General features: G+C 34.6%; 1 protein-coding gene across 2 annotated transcripts in view; it reads left to right on the top strand.

Annotated features, from left to right (window-relative positions):
* The window catches only part of ATP9B (ATPase phospholipid transporting 9B), a 157,131-nt gene that overhangs the window by 33,456 nt on the left and 101,757 nt on the right, over positions 1-21,918 (top strand). For both annotated transcript variants that reach the window (XM_021553373.2, XM_021553372.2), the window contains exons 6-7: positions 8,753-8,811; positions 15,129-15,180. In XM_021553373.2, coding sequence (XP_021409048.1) covers positions 8,753-8,811; positions 15,129-15,180 — 111 coding nt within the window. The remainder of the gene's footprint in view (positions 1-8,752; positions 8,812-15,128; positions 15,181-21,918) is intronic.

The following is a 21,918-nucleotide window of genomic DNA, read 5'->3' as shown; positions in this document are numbered from 1 at the left end:
TTTTAAGGAAGTGAAGCACTTCAGATGTGAAGTGACAAATTTTGTAGGATATTGTAAATTTTAAACATGGGCAGAAGAGAGAACTGTGCATTGCTCTTCACTTTTATGTGCTTCTTACTGTTAGATTCAGAACAGAGTATCACATAGAAAGGTGCCAAAAATATTATCAAATCCAATTAATAATCTTACAATGTGACCTCGCTATTAGCATCAAAAGGTTTTCTTTCTCTGTTAGCGATTTTCCTTGGCATAAAAATTCTAAAAGAGGGAAGTTAAGGGAATTGGAGGTTGCACCTCAGGCAGTTAGAGTAAATGGCAGACATTGTACCAAATGTAAACTCTTTTTACTTCTTCCTAACACACATCTCAGTGCACTCTTTAGTATATCTTGGTGAATATTTTCTGAAAGTCTGTGGGAAGAGTAACATCACCAGGTCTCGGACTCTTGATTAGAAACTAAACTCTTGGAGTAGCTCTGGGTAATATTCTCTCCAGAAAATAAATGGATGGAAAGATTGTAATGTAACACAAGTATGTTCTATATGTTCCCATTTTTTTGGAGTAATTGGAAGGTAAACAGTCAACAGTCTTGTTAGTGATGGCAAGGAAGCAGCATGGTTAGTGATGGCAAGCAGCAGCTAGGTTATAGCAGCTGAGAGGCATTCATGCTGCTTCCTTGCAGTGTAGATACTTGCATTGTTTTCTGGACTTTCCATCCTGAAGGGAGCAACTGTAGGGAATAGTCTCATGTTCTCTCTTTCCTTGTCAGTCTGAAATACTGTTATCAACATTTAGAAGTACAGCTGTTGAAATTTGGCATATAGGCCAATTGGCATAGCTATAATTTGTTTAACACAAGGGTTGCACTGCTGGCATCCAGATCTTTTTTACAGTCATTAATACAGTCTGTTTGGAAATAGACTCTTAATGGCTTTTGTTTCAAAGTTGTAATTTAAACTGCTAGTTGGCCTATTCATTTTTAAGATCTGTTATGATAGGCCACTGAACACTCACCTTGAAACAGATAGTACAATCCTACCCTATTCAGCAAGAGTGTTAGTAATCTGAAATTCTTAATTCAGGAAAGGCATGTACAGTTTATAGTTACCCTTGTGATGTACATGTTAAGACTGACAGTTGCTCTTTTGTGCTTCTCTTTTTTAAACATATGTTTAGAGTTAGTAGACATTTAAGTAGCATTTAAGTAGAAGTTTTGATATTACAATTTTCCCTTTCTCTGCTCCTGAAATATTTTGTGAGGGTGTATGTATTTGAAAAATGCTTCATTTTGTGTCTTCTTCTGAAATAAGGAAGTTGTCAATGAAAATTGGATTTGGTCACTTTAGAGATTTAAAAGTAGTATGCAGTAGTGTATAGGTAAAGTCCAGCAGTTATCAGGAACTCACACATAGAGAGAAGGGACTTACTAAAAAGGAGCTTTAAAAATGCCTCCTTTTTAAAAAGGGATATCAGAATCACAGAATAATGAGGTTGGAAGAGACTTCTAAGATCATCAAGTCCAACCTATGCCCTAACACCTCAACTAGACTATAGCACCAATGCCATGTCCAGTCTTTTTAAACACATCCAGAGATGGTGATTCTACCACCTCTCTGGGAAGACAATTCCAGTACTTTATTATTCTTTCAGTGAAATCCTAATATCCAACCTATACCTTCCTTGACGTAGCTTGAGACGGTGTCCTCTTGTTCTGTCAGTTGCTGCCTGGTGGAAGAGGCCAACCCCCACCTGTCTACAACCTCCCTTCAGGAAGTTGTAAAGAGCTATAAGGTCACCCCTGAGTCTCCTTTTCTCCAGGCTTAACACCAGCTCCCTCAGCCGTTCCTCATAGGGCTTGTATCCCAAGAACCTCCCCAACCTTGTTGACCTCCTCTGGACACACTCAAGCATCTCAATGTCCTTCCTAAACTGAGGGGCCCAGAACTGGATACAGCACTCAAGGTGCGGCCTCACCAGTGCCAGGCAGGGGAAGAATGACCTCCCTGCTCCTGCTGGTCACACAATTCCTGATGCAGGCCAGGATGCCACTGGCCTTCTTGGCCACCGAGGCACATTGCTGGCTCATATTCAACTGGCTGCCAACCAGCACCCCTAGGTCCCTTTCTGCCTGAACACTGTCCAGCCACACTGTCCCCAGCCTGTAATGTTTCAAGGGGTTATTGTGGCCAAAATGTAGAACTCTGCACTTAGACTTAAACTTCATGCTGTTGGACTCTGCCAATCCATCCAACTGATCTAAGTCTCTCTGCACAGCCCTCTTTCCTTCAAATAGATCAACACAAGCTCCCAGCTTAGTGTCGACTGCAAATTTACTAATGAAGGACTCACTGGCCTCATCCATGTCAACTATAAAAATATTAAATAGAACGGGTCCCAGTACAGACCCCTTTTAACCTGTAAGACTGTTTTTGTCATTTTGACTTTCAAATTTTGGTGTCAGTGCCATCATGAATTCATACTTGAATTTTGTTCTGTTTTGTGTGTTTTTTGAAGACTGGTCTTCTACAGAAGTAAAGATTCAAAAACTCTGCTTACAGTGAGCTCTGAATCCCATGCTGAGAATTATGTGCAATCATTGAATTAACAATGTTTTGAGTAATAACTGATTTTAAGAGTGAAAACATTACTGCAGTCACCACTGAAATGTATTGTATGTTGCCACAAACCCATATATAAAATCATAAGCAGTGATAAATTTCACTTTTTTCCTAATATAGGGTTCTTCCATAATGAGGTATTATAAAAAAAGAGAGATAATTTTGATACAAAAAATGGGACTTCCTCTGATCATAATATTAGATCAAAATTTTTTACATGTTTAAAAAAGATGTGGGTTTATCTTATTTATCTGTGTAAAATAATAAAATCAAGTACTATGCTTCCATACAGTATTTTTAATAATAACTTTCAATATAATTACCTATTTTTTTAATATTTACAGTATTCTTCAAGTGGAAAAATTTGTTTAGGCCTACTATGCTAAAGTACAGGCTAATGGTTGGGAGAAAGAAGGCTTTGTTTCTTGTGAATGAACAAACTTGATACTGATTTAATTAAAAGCCTGAAAACTGATGCCAGTCTTAAGAGTCACTTTTCAGAGTGGAACTGCACTTTATACTGCTCCAGCATTTTTTTTCCTAATGATTTTATGACTTGTGCTAGTTTTACAGTCTTCTATTTGAAATATTTATTTTTTTCCATCTTAAAGTGAGAGAAACTGACATAGAGATTTTAAGCAGGTTGCCCTTGCTCAAACTGGACAGTAGAAAAACTTAAAATTAACAAGGCTGAGTGTTCAGTTTTGGTTGATAAAAATGAGAATTCAATGAAAATTATATCTAGTTAGTTGTTTTCCAAATTATGTGTTTACTAAAGGAAAATAAACATATTTGTTGCAATAGAAGTTGTTGGGATCTAAATTGTGATTAATTACTTCCATAAAGACAGTGTGGGTTGGCTGATTTGTAAACTAATTTTTTTTTATATAGCACTGCAGGAGATTAAATTGGAAAGTCTGTGACTATCAGGCTTAGCTTTCTGTTGAAGACTTCCTTAGTCTTGGGGAATCTTAAACATGTAAATATGTGAATGCTGTCATATGATTTGCATGTAGCTAGTGTATCAACTACCAACTTTTGAGGATAAGAGTATTTGCGCTAGTAACTGTTGAAGACTTAGAATTTCTTTCTAGTAATTCAAAAACTTGAATATGTATGTATTGTAATCAGCATTTTTAAATAATAATGAGCTGTTCAGAGCAGGAAATCAAGGAGGAAAGGGACATCTCTTTTAAATGTTACTTATTTGTAGTTGGACAGGTATTGACCAAATTGACATCTGTAGGCTAATTCTGTTTCATGAGATATCCAGTGATATGCAGTTTCCTATTTGTCATCTAACATGGAAAAGCTCACCATGTTGAATGGTCATCCCTTGTCACCCCTGTTGAATTTGCAGTGTGTAACTTTGTACTTTGCGAGTTGGTGAACCTGCCAACCATGAAGTTAGAATTGTTTCTATTTTTTGAACCCTTCATGACAAGTGATGAAACATGCAAATCAGTAAATGCATTCAAGTTTTTAAGTTTAAATTTAAACATGGGCATGCAGGTTTGGGAGGTCTTCTGTTTCTCTTACCTAAAGGACAGTTATACTTTTGACACAGTTTATTCCCTTGTGCACTTAAGTATGACCAGTTAAAAGACTGCTATTCTGAAGCAGAATCACCTCAAGTTTGTGAACAGGCTATATTATCTGTTTCATTAATGAAAAGCCAGTTGGACAATAAAACTGTAAAACAATTTTAACTCTTCTTTTCTCCCTTTCCATTCTTGAAGTTGGCAGTTCTGAACCTTTCCTAGGGAGGTTTGTCTGTGCACTCTTACTGAAGTTTCCAAGAAAAAAAAAAGATCAAGAAGAAAATAACGTACTATAATAGCCACAACTACTAGTGGCAGAAGAGGCCTGCATCTGTCACTTTATATCATAATGTTTAACATGTTGTAGAACTCTCACTTTGCAACCTGCAAAGCAAAAAAAAAAAAAAATTGAATGTCAGGAGAGATAAGTTAATTAAATCATTCCATCCAGGATTCAAGTGTGAAAGCTTAGGTCTTGGCCATATCCTTATAAACTATTAAGAAATAAGTAACAAAGTTGAAAACATACATTTAAAACTGTGTGAAATTAGGAAAATATCAATAACCAGTAATTACTATACAAGAGGAAAAAGTATGAAAGCTAGTATTTTTCTTTTGGAGACCTAGAGTGATTTCAGTTTTTTTTATTTTTTTGGTTAGAATTTCAGATCTTCAAGAACAGGTTGTCCCTCTGCTTTGAAAATCCAGTCCATTAAGAAACCACACTATATCTGAATCTAGAGGTACAACATTAGATCTTTATTGCTTGAAACATTTCAGACCTACTGATGATTTTATTCAGACCATTTGCAACATACGAGTTTTAAAAAAACTATATTAATTTTATCTGATTAGAGAATCAGTACTATCAACAGAAACAGAACTTGAAATTATAATGTAAGAAAGAATTTAAAATAGAGGCCAGAAGAGAGGAAAAATCAAGGGCACTATTATTCCGCATTTTTGCAGCATTGAGGATATTGGAAAGAAGAATTTTACCCAATAGTAGACAGGACACATAGGAGAGAAGCTAAGAAGCTTTTTTGTAGACTTTTACAATTGGTGGTTAAAGACTAACCTTGCTTCACTATATAAGAGTTTGAAAGAACGCATCCTCACCTTGGACTCGTTAGAACTAAGTTTTCCTCCACTGCCTGCCTGCTGTGTTCTCTTCCAATTTCCTATATGTTATGTGTACTCTAATTATGGTGACAGTTCGGGCTAATGCTATCAGGAAGAACTTTCATATGGTCTATACTGCCATCAGTCAAAAGAGTTTTGACAAGTTAGAAACAAGTGCCAGTGCTAACTCTACAAACAGTACTTCAGACAGTATTAAAGGTACCCTAGGTAAGATGTAATAGCAACTTAAAAAGAATTTGAAAATGATGTTTCTAGAAGTGTCTGTTCATTCAAGAGTGGCAGTCAGTGATGGAGGTACTTTTTAATAAAAAAAATCATATTTTATACACACATTTTGTTTACTTCATGTCCTGGTTTTTTTGTGTGAAGTACCTGTTAGCACATATGAGATATTTATTAGTTTTTCAAATCACTGCAGTTCATTTAAACTGGTTTTATCTTGGAAGTATAATGACTTACTACAGACACATTTCAGTGTTCCTGTTCTGCATAATTTTATACATTGCTTTAGGCGAAAGCCTTGCGCCTTGGTGGACTATAAAGTCTGGATGCGCAGCCTCTTCTGACAGCTTTGGACTTTTTATTGGTAATTACCCAGATGGTGAAGTGTGTTTTGCTATGGAGATGTTTTTAGAGAAAAAATAGTTTGCAAAAATAATTTATGCAGTGAATAACATTGGGTGTCTTTTTTTTTTTTTCTAAATGCATCTTCAGTAAGATGTAGTATTGCATTATTTTAATGTTCTCTGAAATGGTATCTAATGAGAATCATTTTTGCTAGCCTAAAAGAAAGTGTTTATATTGACTTTCCAGAATTTTAAGTCACTTTTTTAATTACTGCCACATTTTACCATTTAGTACTTAATGTAATATATCCTGCCATTCAAATTTATTGTGGAATTGTCCTGTATGTATGTAAGGCCTTTTCCTTATGTGCAAGGATGTACAGGATGATCCAACAAGACATGTTAGTGTCTAATAAAGAGAGCATTCTGTTTTGTTATACTAAGCAACCTGGAAAGCAATTTGATAAGGAAACTTTTCAATTAATTAAGTGAAAGTCCTGGAGTTGCTAGATGAAGTACAAACAAAGGTGCAGTGTGGGTTCCTCTTGGTGTACTTGGCACCAAAAATATTTGCTTTATATCTGCCCAACATCATGTTGCAAATGAACCTTCTACCTTCTCTTGGTCTTTCAGGCTTAGTGTCTTTTGGTCTTTACTGTAGGTGCACTTGTGGCCTGATTGTCGAAAAACTGATTGTTTAAGTTGAAAAAATTGCCAGTAATTGCATTTGGTTAGTACCTCTGAATAGTTTTGCTCATACATGACTGTATAGGTAGTGTAAATTTGAGACTTGACATAGTTCGTACTAGAATTTTTGTGGTTGTTACTGCTATAATCAAGTGATTGACTGATAAATTGATGAAAATTGTTAGCAGAAGAATGGAAAACAATAAAGGTAGTTCTATTCTTTTGGTAAAGCCAGCAAACTTAGAAAGCAAAGTAACATTACAATGTTTTTTCTGGTATATACTATTCACTTCTAGTCAAAACTTCAGAATTTTTAAGGAGAATTCACAGGCTTCTGCAGGTAAGTAGGTGAAATATGTTGATTTTATGTCAGACTGTTGTTTTAGTGGTCGAGCTTTAGTATTATTTTAAATTTTAAAAAATAAAAGCTTTTGATACATTGATACTAATTTAATTTCCACAGGTATCCCAGAAGTCTTGTATGGAATTGCTGATATTCTTGCTACAGCTTTTTATACCTTCTGTAGTCTTCTGCTGCTTCCTCTCCCCCCACAAATTTATCTATTGAACACTGCATTTGTTTTATATTTGAGAGCAGAGAACATAAAGTGCTTCTGGCAACTGAAAAATGGAGCTGGTGTATAAGGTCACTATCAGTAGCAAAGTTTGGCTCTCAGAAGTAACTTTGCAGATGGGCCAAACAAAAATTGTGATTTTTCTGACATTGCACATTTTCAAAATGCTATTTTAATGGAAAATATATCAAATATTAGCTGTATGTTACAGGAATATATATATATTATTGGCTGAATTAGACATAAAGCAACTGCTGCTTTTGCATGACATTTTAAAGAGCAAGTACTCAAAATAATTACTCATAATATGAATCTTACTGCCTTTTAATAAATGTAAATGTAAGTATAAGGAATTTTAGTCTCTCTTTACTGAGAGCTGTAATGAGAAGGTCTCATGGATTTGCATCCTACCCTAGTTCTCTTTTGCTATACTTAGTATAACTGAGATGTGACTGTGCATTGATAAATCTGCTACTCATAGTATTTTTGATTAAGCTTCAAACTTTTTGTTGCTCAGTCTGTGCTTTTGTGTGTCTTCTGTTCTAATTCATTCCACCTGTCATTTAGAACTCTAACACCTTGCCATGTTTTGACATACTTTCCATCTTATACCTGCAGCTTGGAATCATGGTAGTATTTCTGTTGAGGGAAGATCATACTTACAGGGGGTGTGTTTCAGCTCAGCAGGAAATTCAAATATGTGTGTGTGTGTGTGTGTGTGTTTATATCCTCATGGGATTTTGGGTTTTGGTAATTTTTAAGTCAGGGAAGCAAATTTATTTTGGAGTTGTGGACCTGGGATTCGAACTCCTGAATTCCTATATTCTATTATTGATCTCTCCTGAGATCAATAATAAAGTATTTTGGGCAATAGCTTAACATCTCTATCTCAGTTTTCCAGTTCGTCAAATAAGAATTTTAAAACTTAAGAGTTTTACAAATATTAATACCCTACAGAATGTGTAGAAATTGAATTGGAAAATTTGTTGTGTATATTTTTGTATGAATTGTTTACAGCAGTTTCTGAATGGACAGCTTTAGAGAATGAAAAACATCTATTCCAGGTTTTGATGTTTTACTTTTCTAGAATTAAATCTTTAGGCATTTCTTTAACTTTACAGAGTTTTACATATTTTCTGCTAAAATTGCCAACATTATCAGGCAGTGCCGATTGCATCAGGAACTTTAGTGGTCAAGCAAAGTTACCTGTTGGTAAATGTGCTGAGAATAACAACTTGTGTGCGAGATGGCTCCATGACTATAAACCTAATAATTCTTGTCAGACACGTAAGTGCTGCCTAGTAGATGTGAAAGATTTCTTTTCCCAATTTTACAACTCTTACAGATACTATAGATCAGACTTGAGCATGTACCATGTGTATTTTTTGCTCTAATACTTCTACAATAGCTAACTGGCTACAAGAGTGGAATTTTTTAAACCACTGGGTTATTTATTCAAACAGATGAAATGTATTTATCAATGTATTCAGCAGAGATCTGTTTTGTATCAATTGTAACATTTTCACTTAATTGTAGCATCTATGAATAACCCTTGCATTCTGGTATTTATATTCTTGTTATTCTTTATTAATGTTGATTACATTTCTTCTTTTTTTTTTAAGGTAAAGTGCAAGTTAAGAGTTCAGACATACAAGTTGGAGACCTCATCATAGTGGAAAAGGTTGATACTTTTAAAATATATTTTAGAGACTAAAGATTATTAACATGCTAATTATCTTCTGAAGAAAAGTGTGTCAAGGTACTTATCTGTGAAGTCCTAACTAGCTAGTATTTTAGTTCAAGTCCCTATCTGAGAATCTTCAAGGAGGTCTATTATAAAATTAATTATATTTTAACTGAATGTATATATTTATATTTTATGAATAGTTATAGGCTTAAATCAATCTTGTGAAGGGAATACAACTACAGAATTAAATTCTCTGTCATGTGCTGTGCTGAATGTTTTAAGATATCTCCTTACTTTCTGATGGTTAAATCAGTGTTTGTCTGAAGCTTTCAAGGATAGTCTTTATTTATGCATATGTGTGTGTATTTATATATTGTATTATTTTAATATAATATGTATCTAAATATATATAATTAAATAATAAGAAAGTTTTTATGTTTTTTAATGGACAGAAAGCTTTCCAGTTTGTTTGCAGATGGTGAGTGAGAGCTGTGAATTCTTCTTTGCTCTATATTAACATTATTTTAAAGATTGTTGCTTATTTCAGTTACCTTTCTGGGCTACTAAGAAGTTATTGTGATCTTAGAAGTCAGCTTAAATTTGTTGTCAGAGGTAACTGTTTTTGCTTAAATTAATTCTGGAAAAGTGACTCACTTTCTGGGTGCCTGATTCCCATCACACTTTGTATCAGAGAACTGATCCAAGGAGGCATCTCAAATTGAAGCTTGTAACTACTGATTGATTTGAAAAACTTCTATTTCCTTCCTTTCTATTTCTTCTGTCGTTCAAAGAAAAAAACAGTCTCAAGCAGCAACCCAAGTCTCGCTTGGCTTGCTACTCTCAGCTTAAAGTTTATATATTTTCATGTAGTTTTCACAATTTCTTGCTTTTTTTCATGTTCTTTTTTGTCGTCTCTGTGTACCTTATAACTTTTTGGGTCCATCTGAGCAGCAAGTACTAGGCTGTACAAGAAAAGCACTGGTATATCCGGCCTTTACATCTGTTTTGCTTTATACCATGTTACCTTAGAGTGCAGGTAGAATTGGCTTGCACATGTTTGCTTCTGCCTATTCCAGAACTTCTAGGAGACTGAGGTACTTGCTTTGATTTTTGTTTGGGAATTTTTTGGCCCTTCTTGAACTGTAAACCTGGTATTAATTATTATAGAGTGTAGGGAAGACTCTGATGTCTACTTATGTAATCTGCTTTCCCTGAAAATCACTGTGATCCATTTGTCGGTTGGATTATACTAAAATTTGGAAAACTGGAGTTACTTTGGGGATCATTCTGTCATGCATTCTGTCATGCATTGCTATTTTAGCAGTGTTTGCAGTAGCTTAGAGCTCATATGTTGTGAGTGTCTGAAGTTTCTAATGAAAAAAGTCATGTTTAAGGATTTAGAGAAATAACGAGTAATGGGCTTTTTGATTAAGATTTTAGTCAGGTATTATCAGTAAAATGTATATAATGGTTTGAATGTAGTATTTCAGTTTCAAGCTCCCTACTGCCCCAGCAGAGCTGTCTTTTTTCCTTTTCACCTAGCTGGGGGTGCTTTCAGGCTAATGAAATTAAATCTTTTCTGGTTCTGCTGAGGAGTGTATTTTGTTGGAGCAAGCAATTTTCAATTTCAGAGTATGACTCTTAAGCCAAAGAACCAGTCAGGAGTGAAATGTTCAATTGCTCACTCTAATAGCAGAGAAACAAGTTAACATTGTATTTGACTGGTAGATGCATCAACAGCATCTGCAGTGAAATTAATGACTCACTTGAGCTGAAGATCCATATGTTAACTAGTGAGTGGATCACAAATACTAACAACTTAAATGAAAGGTTTTTCTAGATTTAAACTTTGAATATCCTGTGATTGTCTTTTTTTTAATAGTCCTAAATAATTTCAAAGTATTTCTTAAGTGACTGCAATATGCTTAAAATAGTTTAGTTTTGAGTAATACATTTATTGTTTCAACTATATGAATAGTGAAAATTTCATATAGCGCTATTACTAGGCAGGATGAAGCCTGAACAGATTAAAATATTGCCTAATTTTAAAAGCTTAAAGGCATTCATATCTGTTAGCTGAAAAATGGTCTCCTCCCTTGAACAGTTGTCCTATTTCTGGATGTTTTCCTTGGCTTGTGTTACATTTTTAATCTCCAGTGGAAGCACAGATGTGCACAGTGTTCCTAAATAAGACAACTGAAGGGATGAGTTGTTGAGTTCAGATATTGTTATTTAGACACTGTACCTTATTGACTGTTTGGAATACATTTTGAGGATGTGAGGAGGGCATAAAATTCAACAACACATTTAGTTAATAACTACACATTTATGGGACAACATTTAACAATAACAGCTCATAATAGTGATTTAAAGCATGAGAGCAGTAATGCTTTTTCTTCAAACCTTGAGAGCTTGTCTTGGAGCTGTAAAGGTACACAATTTTTTCCCTAATCATGTGCATAAAGTGAAATTAATCCAGTATTTGCAAGGATTGCAGCTAATGCTAACATGCAGTATTTCACAGCATGGAGATCCAAGAAGACAACTGCCTGTTCTATTTATAACTCAGAAGTAAGCGGGAGTATTTTAGTTAATAATAGAAGTACATCGTTCAATGCCTGCATGGAGAAGGAAGGACAGTAAATGCAGAATTCCAAGGGTCTGTAACTATGCACAATTGAGGGGAATTAGAAGACTGACTAGGGAACAGGAAAAGTTTATGTAAATAACAATTTCATGATAATAACGTGAAAAAAATATAAATGTAATTTGAAAGCTATGAGAAGAGTATTTTTAAGTGAATATTGTAGCCTGTGTTGCAGGAAAGTATAGATGTCTTTATGGGTTTCATGTTTAGTAGTCTGGCTGGTATTCCTGGGTGACATTCATGGGAACCCTGGAGCTGAGGAAGCACTTAGCTTGTATTGACCATTGGCTGGGTGTAGTTAGACATCTAGGACTGAATCTGAAAGTGTGCGAACACTGAAATAAATGGAAGCCCTCCTTCTCTTGAGCTCTAATTCTGCCCAGATTTAAGAAAAACAATGTATTCAAGTAATTTTTATGACTTATATATTCAAATTCCAATATATGTTAACAAGCATTTCTGGTATCATCTTTGTGGTAACTGAGATTCTGTAGTTTTTTCATGGGTTTCTGAATGCTTGAAGTTGTATCTGTTGTCATTTTAACTTGTTCTACTTTGATAAATATGACATGAGAGGACTAACATGATTGACATACTGCTGCTGTTTGACTGTGACAATGTACAACAGAATTTAATTTTCTCTATAATGAGATGTTAAAGATTTTTGTAGCATACTTGCCATCTGCTTCTGTGTAGTCACACTTTTATAGTGACTAGGTATGTATCTGCAGGTCTGTCTTTGCTCTCCAGAATCAGCAATAATAGTGACAATGTTTTTGGTACCTAGTGCTCCTGCAGTGTCTTTCTGCCCACTTCTGAATTATGAAAAACCTGATACTAAAACAAGACGTCAATTTAAAATACTTTAAAGGCAAGTTATTCTCTAGCCTTCCCTACATGGTAGAATACATTCAGATACGTTTATGCAGAAAAGGTTTCATTATTTTATGGGAAAGAAAAATGAGCAAGACAGAACACAAAAGAAGGCAAAATTAATATCTATTTTTTGTATTAAAATGAGAAAATATTCACATGACTAATTTGATCACAGTCTATAACTTTCTTATTGGGGGGCAGAGGGGGAGGAGTTGCTGATCACCCTCTGGTGATCAGCGTCAGGACACGAGGAAATGGAATCACAATGGTATGCAGCAGCAGTACAAGGAGTAATGGCTTTAAATTGAAAAAAGGGTAGATACAGATTAGGTAGTAGCCTGAAATTCTTCATTGTGAGGGTGATGAGACACTGGAACAGATTGTCCAGAGAAGTTGTGTATTCCCTGTCCCTAGAAGTGTTAAAGGTCAGGCTTTGAGCAACCGGATCTAGTGAAAGGTGTCCCTGCCCATAGCAGAGGTGTGGAACAAGGTGATATTTAAGGTCCCTTCCAACCCAAGCCATTCTATGATTCTATGAATGAAGCTGTGTTAGGGAAATTTCTGGGAAAAGGCTTGTCACTGAGAGGCTGGACAGGATTCCCAGAGAAGTGGTCATGGCACCAAACCTGTTTGAGTTCAAGGACTGTCTGGATGTTGCTCTTAGTCATATTATTTAGCCGTAGGTAGTCCTTAAAGCAGCAGGGAGTTAGACTCTCTGATTCTTATGGGTCCCTTCCAGCTTCAAATATGCTATGATTCTGCCCAGTTTTGTCAGGCATAAAGTATCTGAATCTTGAATACTCTGGGCCAGGCTAATGTTAATTTACTCAATGTGAACTGAAATGTATCCTCTGTGGAAATTGGTAGTAATTTGTAAGGTACCTCCTTTGTGTTACCAGAACTTATATTTAATTCAGTATTAGAGCATTTGACTGTTATTTTTGGATGCTGGTGAAGTGTTTTAGCTTGTTTACAAGTAACTGGAAGTTTGTAGGCATGAAGCCAGTAACCTGAAACTTATGTAATGGATTTATGTCAGAGTTGGCAGGGGAGCTGTAAAAATGTATAGCTAATCTATATTAAGACTGGATGTCTGTTTAATCGTTATTGTCATTTAAGGACAGAATTATTTAATTTTGAAGTTGCCTTTTCCTTTTTATCTTTTTTCCCTCTAGTAAGTTCAAAATAATATAGTTTAAGATTAATCTTTTTTTCTGCATTTTCTTTCCGAATTTGAATGAGATATTTCTAGTTGAATTTGGGCTCATGGTGAATAATAAATTTCACTGCATCCTTAATTATTAGCTCTTATAAGGCAAGATTCAAAAAAATGCTGTACTAGTTAAAGATGAACAGCCTCTTTGAGGTGAATACTGTTGGCACATAAGCAAGTGAATTTTATTTGTAAAAGCATAAAGAGTTAAAATAGGAAATGCGTAAATCAAGAAATATTAATTGATGAAAATGCATAATTTTAAGTTATACAGAAGGTTTTTTTGCTGTCTGTGTAGAATTTTCATGTAAACTAAAACATGCATCTATTTTTTAGTGTTTCCCAACTTCCTCATTTTTCAAGTTTCATCTTTGCTTATGATAGTAGCCCTCTCTGTAGTCCTTTATGGCCCCTCTTTACTAAACTTCCCATAGAGAATCAAGTTACAATTTACACCCTTAAACTGGTGTTCCTGAGAGTATGTTTCAAGGAGTGGTGAGAAGTACTGGTCTTCTAGAGATTCAGAGAGTTTACATCATCTTATTTTGGAAGCTAAGCCCATATAACGTAGTCTGGCAGTTGACTTTGGCAGATCTCTTCAGATCACACTATTCCAAATGGCACTGTTGTGGTGGCATGCTGATATTGGGAAGGTTTCTTTGGATTAATGGAAAACCTTTCTTTTTTCTTTTCCATTCCTGTGCCTTGCAAATTTTGATATGTTGTTTATTTTTGTTTTCTCTGGTGTTTCATTCCTAAACTCTGTGTTGGCCATGTGTAACTGCTGCTGCTAGATGCCTTGGAAACAAGTGGAGAGAGAGCTGAGGATTTGGGTAGTTATGTAGCAGATACCATGTGTGTGGGAGCCTGGTATTGTTCATTTTGTTTAACCTGTGAAAGCTTAGATTGGCCTTTCTGTAGTCAACAAATAATTGAAAACTTGATACAGACAGTTCTGTGCTGGAAAGGGAAATGACAGAACAGGTACATCTGACTATGCATATGATTCTGTGTCTTAGTGAGGAAGTCTTTCTGTTCATTTTACATATATGGAATAGAAAAATGCTGTTCCCTAATTTGCTATTTCCCCTGTGTGTGCCTGTGTGTGTTGGAAGAGGAATTCTTGGTATACGTAGTATTTGCAACTTGAGTGCCAAGACAGATATTTTTAATTTACTTTTTTTTTTCTATTACGTGTACTAACTGAATGTCAGAGTTTTGCTCAGTGAAAATATGTGTTAAGATATTTTGATTATATATTTATATACGTGAATTACTGTTTTCAGTCAAGAAAATGTTAATCTGTTCTTCAGGTATTTATCATTCATTTATAAAGAACATCTAAAAGGATTAGCTGTTGTTTGCTTATGGTATAATTTTTTGAAAATATTGATTTCTGAATTGTAAATGCTGAATGTAAAGTATTGTAAGAAATCCTATTTTAATTGAGTTTCAATCCAAGTGTGACCTTTTGGTTATAGATCTTACTGGACTTTTGATTGGAATTCACTTTTTTCATACTTACAAAATACATGTTTTGTTTTTTGTTTTTTTTTTTTTTTCTTCTTCTCTCAGAATCAACGAATCCCATCTGACATGGTGTTTCTTAGAACCTCAGAAAAAACAGGTATTTTTCCACAATTCACATTGGTTACATGATAAGTTGGTGGTTGTGGTAGAGTTTTACATTGTGCATTGTGGTCAGTTTGAAATGGTTAAATAGATTGATGAAGCTCCACCTTCATCAGATTAATGAGAGAAGTCCACACATGGCAAACACATTATGCCTCGACTGTAAACAGGAGTAATGTTACTGTGAACATGAGACTTCTATAGATAGATATGTTTCTCCACATTAATGGTTTTATGAGCTGTTTTAACAAAAGGTTTAAATATTAAAAATGGTAAAAATATTTAGCAAATAGATTTATAAGACTGAATTTTATTAGTATGATTTGACATTAATTTCACATTCTAGCATGATCAATTGATCATTTTCTTGTGACATACATTTAAATGTCATCTGATTGTGTTTCTGTTATTAAATTTGAAAGAATTCAAATTTGAACCTACTAATATGCGTTTAAAATTACTATTTTTGGAAAAATTTATTACAGTGATTTGAACTCCTGAAATAATGGTTTGGGTTCTTCTACTTCAAAATAATACTGCCTTTTTGATCAGTCAAAAAAAAAAAAAGCCAAAAAACCAGGAATTTTCTTGCATGAGAGAAAGAAAAGTGCTGTGCTTGTTAGCTCTATTTCTCTTCACATGGTGATAGGGGAGTAGTCTTAATTTTGAGAAACAAATATCTCCTTTACAGGAACCCTATAAATTATAGCCATTTTGTAAAGTTAAAAATTACTACTGGATGCCCCTGTGTGTAACTCAAATGAGTTTTCCTCCTTTATATTACCATTTCTCTTCAGATCCTGAAGAACTGTCTGGTATTTGTCAGACAGCACTAAATTTCACAAGGCTAATAGCTGTGATATTGGTAAAGCCCTGTATTAGTGGCACACAGTATTTCACTGTGGCACTGGAGTTCTATCATATATTTCAGATAAAAGCCTAAATTTGTAGAGATCATTTGAAAGAGAAGACAAAAATATTTCTGATAGCCTACAGAACTCCAGTAGAGCTATATATTTGCTAAGAGAAGAAATTTCTGTATAGTTATTGTGTCTTGTTAATGCTGATTACATGCAGTGGTCATCTGTAACTGGCCTGGAGTGACAAAGTCTTCCAGTGATCTTATATAAGCTCATTTTTGTTAACCACCTTCTGGTTCAGGATACAGGGATTTTCTTTTTATTCCCTCTCAGAACACAAATCTATTAAAAAGCCTAATTTTCTGTTAACAAGCAACAGATTACCTAGTTTTATTGGTATTGCACTTCTTTAAAAACAAAAAAAAGAAAGCAAAACCACACAAAAATAATTTCCTAAACTTCAAGCATATGACAGTAATTGTTTTTTGACTAAAGAGTGAACACTTGCATCTGTAATGGTTCCTTCCTGATGCTGCAGTTTTGACTGATTTATGCTTTAATTTATAGTTGAAACTTGTAAGTACTTTGTGAAATAATTTTTGCATGGTTTTATCTTCTGTGTAATAAAGCAGTTTATCTACAACTTCTTACTATAAATCTCTAAAGAGTAAAATGGAGAGTTTGAACTAATCTCAAAATCCAAACCTCCCTTTAAGCTTCTTTTGGGGTAAAGTACAATTTTACAGCCTCAATATTTACATTACATATTAATGTAGTCTGCAGCACTGCAATATCCTGCATCATCACTCAAAAAAAAAAGCAATTTGAGTTATAAATGGGCAGCTTACAAAGTTCATCCGGAAGCTCACCCCGCAATGTATTTTTACAGTTTTCTAGGATATTTTTAACTCTGCATAGCAGAAGTTGCATTTTGGGGCATCAAGCTTATTTTGATAAAACTAATTTCTTATTAGATGTATTTTCCCCTTTCTTTATCAAATGCATTGCCTTTTAGGTAGAATGATCTCTTCAAAGATCTGATATAATAACTTGATGTCAATTGTGTGCTTGTATCTAATTTCTAAGATTTCTATGTTTATTAATCAAACTTTACAGAAATTAGAGTCTAAAAGCTCATATTGGTGGGACTTGCTTTTTTATTCATATGACAGTCTGTAACATTCGTATTCCTCTCTTTCATGGATGGAGACATAGATGGCTGTTCGTATTTTCAGTTAGGATTACTTCCCAGGGGGATGGAACAGGTGGAAATCATTCCTCAGATGTGAATTCTTTGCTGCTGTCTGGCTCTCTGTATAACAGAGATTTCCAAAAGATTTTCATTTACTTCCAAAATAAATAAAAATAGTTTTTAAAAATTAGGCATGAAAAGCTTATGGAGTAATATGTTGGAGTTCTATGTATTTGAAAAGGTAGGAGGAGATTATCTATGACAGAATCTTGATTTTACTCATTATATATGGCAGAAATAACAAGTGATTTCAATTATTTGTCCCATTTATCAGCCTTCCACCAAATGAAAGGAAATATTCATGCTGATCTGGCTGCAAAAGATGGTTTAAAGGTTATTTTCATTTTCTGTATAAGCAGGCAGCATACCAAAATCAACTGACTACCTTAGTGTAAAGCTGTTATGCAAATGTAGGCAAGATCTGTTACACCAACACAAAGCTCCCTTGCTGAAATTAAACTAGATCTTAAGTAGCCCTTAACAAAACTTTTAGGCTCATTTTTAATTTATTTGGCATATTCTATGCATTTCATTTGCCTATATGCTGTCTCAATCAAAAATCAAAGGCTAGACAGGGCATTCTAAAGATCATTCTAGAATTTTATAATTGTCCACGGAAACTGCCAACTGAAGTGTGCATTACTAACTTCATTATGGGAGTATCAAAGATACTGTGTGTGTAAAACACAAGAAAGATTTCAAAGCTAAACTCTCCTTCTCTGAGCTACAATCCTTGTACTCCACATTGGCTGTGCCTTGGTGCTGTGACTGGCTTCTGATCCAGGTCAGATATTCCTATGGTAACACATGTTCTGACATGATCTGGATCTCGTCTTCCCTGAAAATCTGGTGCACGTGATTGTAAGACTTGGTGTTTCTATAATATTTGTACTCTTTTTACTTTCAAATGGGAAAATTTGAGAGGAATACAAACTTTATAGGGTGACTACAAAGTGTCAAAAAAGAATGAATGAAGCTTATTTTTTTTCCAGACAAGCTTTTTATTTACATGCCTCTAATAATTCATGGTGAAAGACTAGCAAATGCAGTGGCTGGTTCTGAACTAAGCAAATGTTGATTTTTGCTAGGTCCAGGAACAGATGACTGTTGGAGTTAGCAGCTTGGCTTTTCTTTTGCTCATATGGCTCTTTCATCCTCTTTTGTTTGACAAAAACTCAGGGAACTTCCTAAGTTTGAGATCATTGTTCTGCCATACTAGGTTGAAATAGGTCACCAGTCAAAAGTTACTGGGAGAAGGATTGCATGGCAGAATAGCATTGTACATCGAATTACAGCTAAAGGAACTAATGGCCTACATCTGCAGCTGGAATAGCCAAGGGATGATAAGCTTTAGGTCTTGTGATATGCTCCATAGACACTAGGACTGCAAAAAAATTGTTTCTGTATTACTGGTAACTACTTAGGCTTATGACAGACTAATCACAGTGCTGGTAGGATCCTGACTTTCCTTAGTTGCTTTTTATGGGGGTAAGAACTCCTTAATCTTAGTCAGACCCTTCTGATTGTTCCCGAGGTCTTCTTTTGTCACAGATAGTGCTTTGTGATGTATGAAAAGTGGAGCTGGATTTTTTCTTTAGCCTTTTCTGGTGAAACTGAACTTCCAAAGGGTGAACATGAAGTGGTTTTCCTGGTCTGCTTCAGCTTTTCTGACCATAGTATTTGAACTTTGCACATGTCTTCTGCATAGAGTTAAATTTTTTGATAGATGCTTTATTTCATGTAGAGTAACAGCCACTACTTCTGGAAAAGCAATATTTCTTTTTCAAGAGCAAGAGTACTGCATTAAAATATTTATTTTTGAACAAACTTGTAAAATTTTGTAAAAAAAATATATATGTAGATGTTGGTAAAATAAAGTCACAAATGTATTTCAATATCTCTGATGCTTTAGATTGCTCAAGAGCTGCTAAATTGACAAAACAGGTGGGGTTTTTTGGTTTTGTTTTGTTTTTTTTTTTTTTTTTTTAATTGTAGAGGTGACACTCTGGAGAGAGCAACTCCCAATGGCTGATGAGTTCCACTGCTGTCAAGCATACTCTCATGCAAAGGTTTTTAACATAAACCAGTTTTGGTACTGTTTCTCCTTAAATCCAGTACATAATAACTTACTGGAGTGGACATTGCAAAACAGTCTACCACTACAGCTGTGCAATGCAAGTAGTAGGGAAATGGAGAATAATTTAAAAATTCTTACAATCCTTTGTGAAGAGCATTTAATTCTTTCCAAGGTAATGCAACTTGCACAGTTGCTACATGCATTATTTTTCAGGCCACTGTTTCATTATTCTGGTGCTTGCTCATCAGCCCATTTCTCCAGCCTCTAAAGGTCCCCCTGGACATTTCCCATTACACAGATCAGTGTTTTGAATTCCACTTTAAAAATTATTTTTAAATGGTATATTTACTCAGCTATAAAAATTAGTTGCAAACATGCTTATACTTTTTAGAATTGTAGCAAAAAGAGTCATCTCCCTTGCATTAAAATTTGTAGTGAAGTGTTTTCAGGATTCTTTATTTGTAATTACTTTAACAACAATGGTATAAGTAAAGTGTGGGAATAAAACAGGAAAATATTTTTTGAGGCTTTGTAGCAATTCATTTCTGTAGCAATATAACTCTCAGATGTGATTTTTATTTTAAATGCTAGCCATTTAACTGGCATAAACTCTGGAATGCAAGTACAGGCTTAAATAATCAATCATGCAAGCTGATTTTCTGTTGGAAGGAGCTGTGAGTTAACCAGTAAAGGCATACACCAGTCTACCATCTCAAACAAAATTTGCTCATTAAAGACTTTTTTTTTTAAAATGATGAGTTCTTAAGCATTTCTATACAAAAAGAGAGCATTGTGCCATCAAATATGTTTTACTTGTTTAAAATATCTAGCTTTGTAGGTCTTAAAAAGCAAATATTAGTAGAAGATTTATGTTAAAGAATGAAAGTCCAAATTCACTGCAAGGAAGAATATAATAAAGGTGATGCTAGTACTATCTTTTTATTCTGGACAGTTTAGGAGTAAGTGTTCTACAAATAGCTTGATTCTCTGGAACTTCAGATATTTGAAAATCAAACCACAGGAGAAAATGTCTGTTTGGAATTCTGTTGTGCAGCTGATGTCACTTTTTGTTTCTTCATAAAACCAACAACTGCAGTATAATAAGGCTGAAGGAGTTGCATTTGTCACACATTCTGGAATTTTCTATTATGTTTAGAAAACAAGTGTTGTAAAACCTACCTGTCTGGAAACCAAAATGCTTTGAAAATCTATTGCTATAGAGAATGATAAATGACTAGAGTTAAGTTTTGCACATACGGCCAGATAAAAGTTTATCTTCAGGGCATGAGTAGCTGCCAACAATCTGTCCAAACTACTTTAATCTGTTTCTCTATTTCAGTTCCTATTCTGTTTTTAGCATTTGATTTAACTCAGGCTTGAAATGTTTTGGTATCTGCTTTAAGCCACTGAGCACTAGTGATTTGACATGATCAGCTACTTGTTTAAGATGTAGTCAGATAGTATGAATGTTATGTGGTGGAAGGAGGTGGTCTCAGCAGACATTATTCTCCAAATAATGTTCTACTCTCTCTATTAGAACTGTAAAATTACACAGTAAAATATTATTAGAAGACATGATCATATATACAATTCCCTAATTATTTTATTTTCTCTGCATACTTGTATGACTAGTACAGTTCATGTATTTCACTAGATTTGCATCAAAATAAGCATTAACAAAGAAATATTTTTTTTTCTGTATTAAAAAAAAAGACTGGTAACAGTTGAGCAAATTGATGTGTAAGGAGACTCTGTATTGTGTTAGGCATAAATTAGCCTCTTCCTATTTGCCAGTGGTAATGCATTTTCCCAGAAATTTGAGGGGATTTGGTGACTTGGCTTGAGTAGTGGTGTGAATGTCCTGAAATCCCAAACAATTACCTCTTTTTGGGAAACAATATAGAGAAACTGAAGGTGAGAATCATCAAAGCAGATCCCAGAGGCAGGGCAAGTCAGGCAGAAAAATATATGTATATTAAGAACTGTTAAACTTCTTGGTATGTTGTCAAAGGCTTTGAAAATAGAAAAACCAAAATTAGTTTTGCAAAAGTAGGTTTCAAGAATTCCTTGTGTAGAAGTTTATAACATGTTGTCTGTAAAGTATCTGTAAGGTACAGTGTTAAATCTTCATAGCTGAGTCTATTGTTTCTTCCCACTGACCAAACAGTAAAGGAAAATTTGCTTTTCCCTGCTAAACTCTAACTAAAAATTTATCCTCTTGTTTTTTCATGTGCCTATTGTACCCTGATGTCAACTCTTTTGACTTGTACTTTTCTGTGTTTAAGCTTTATGAGATACTAAGGCTTTAATTACTACTCCCCCAAATTTAGTTAGACTGCCCTTCAAGTTGATTATTATTGCTGCTGCTAAAGTCTTGGAAGTAAAACATGTGGATACTGGTATATTTGGCCATATTGTTTTCTCAACCTCCTCTGTGAGCTCTGCTTTCATCAAAAGAGGAAATGCTCCTTAAGTCTTCTATAAGCACTCTCCTTTAAGAGGTATATGTATTTTTTTGTGGTACTGGTCTTTAGCAATATGTAA

The sequence above is a fragment of the Lonchura striata genome, chromosome 1 (genome assembly GCF_046129695.1).
Source record: "Lonchura striata isolate bLonStr1 chromosome 1, bLonStr1.mat, whole genome shotgun sequence".
NCBI classification, from domain to species: Eukaryota; Metazoa; Chordata; class Aves; order Passeriformes; family Estrildidae; genus Lonchura; species Lonchura striata.
This window is presented reverse-complemented; position numbering and strand designations above follow the sequence as displayed.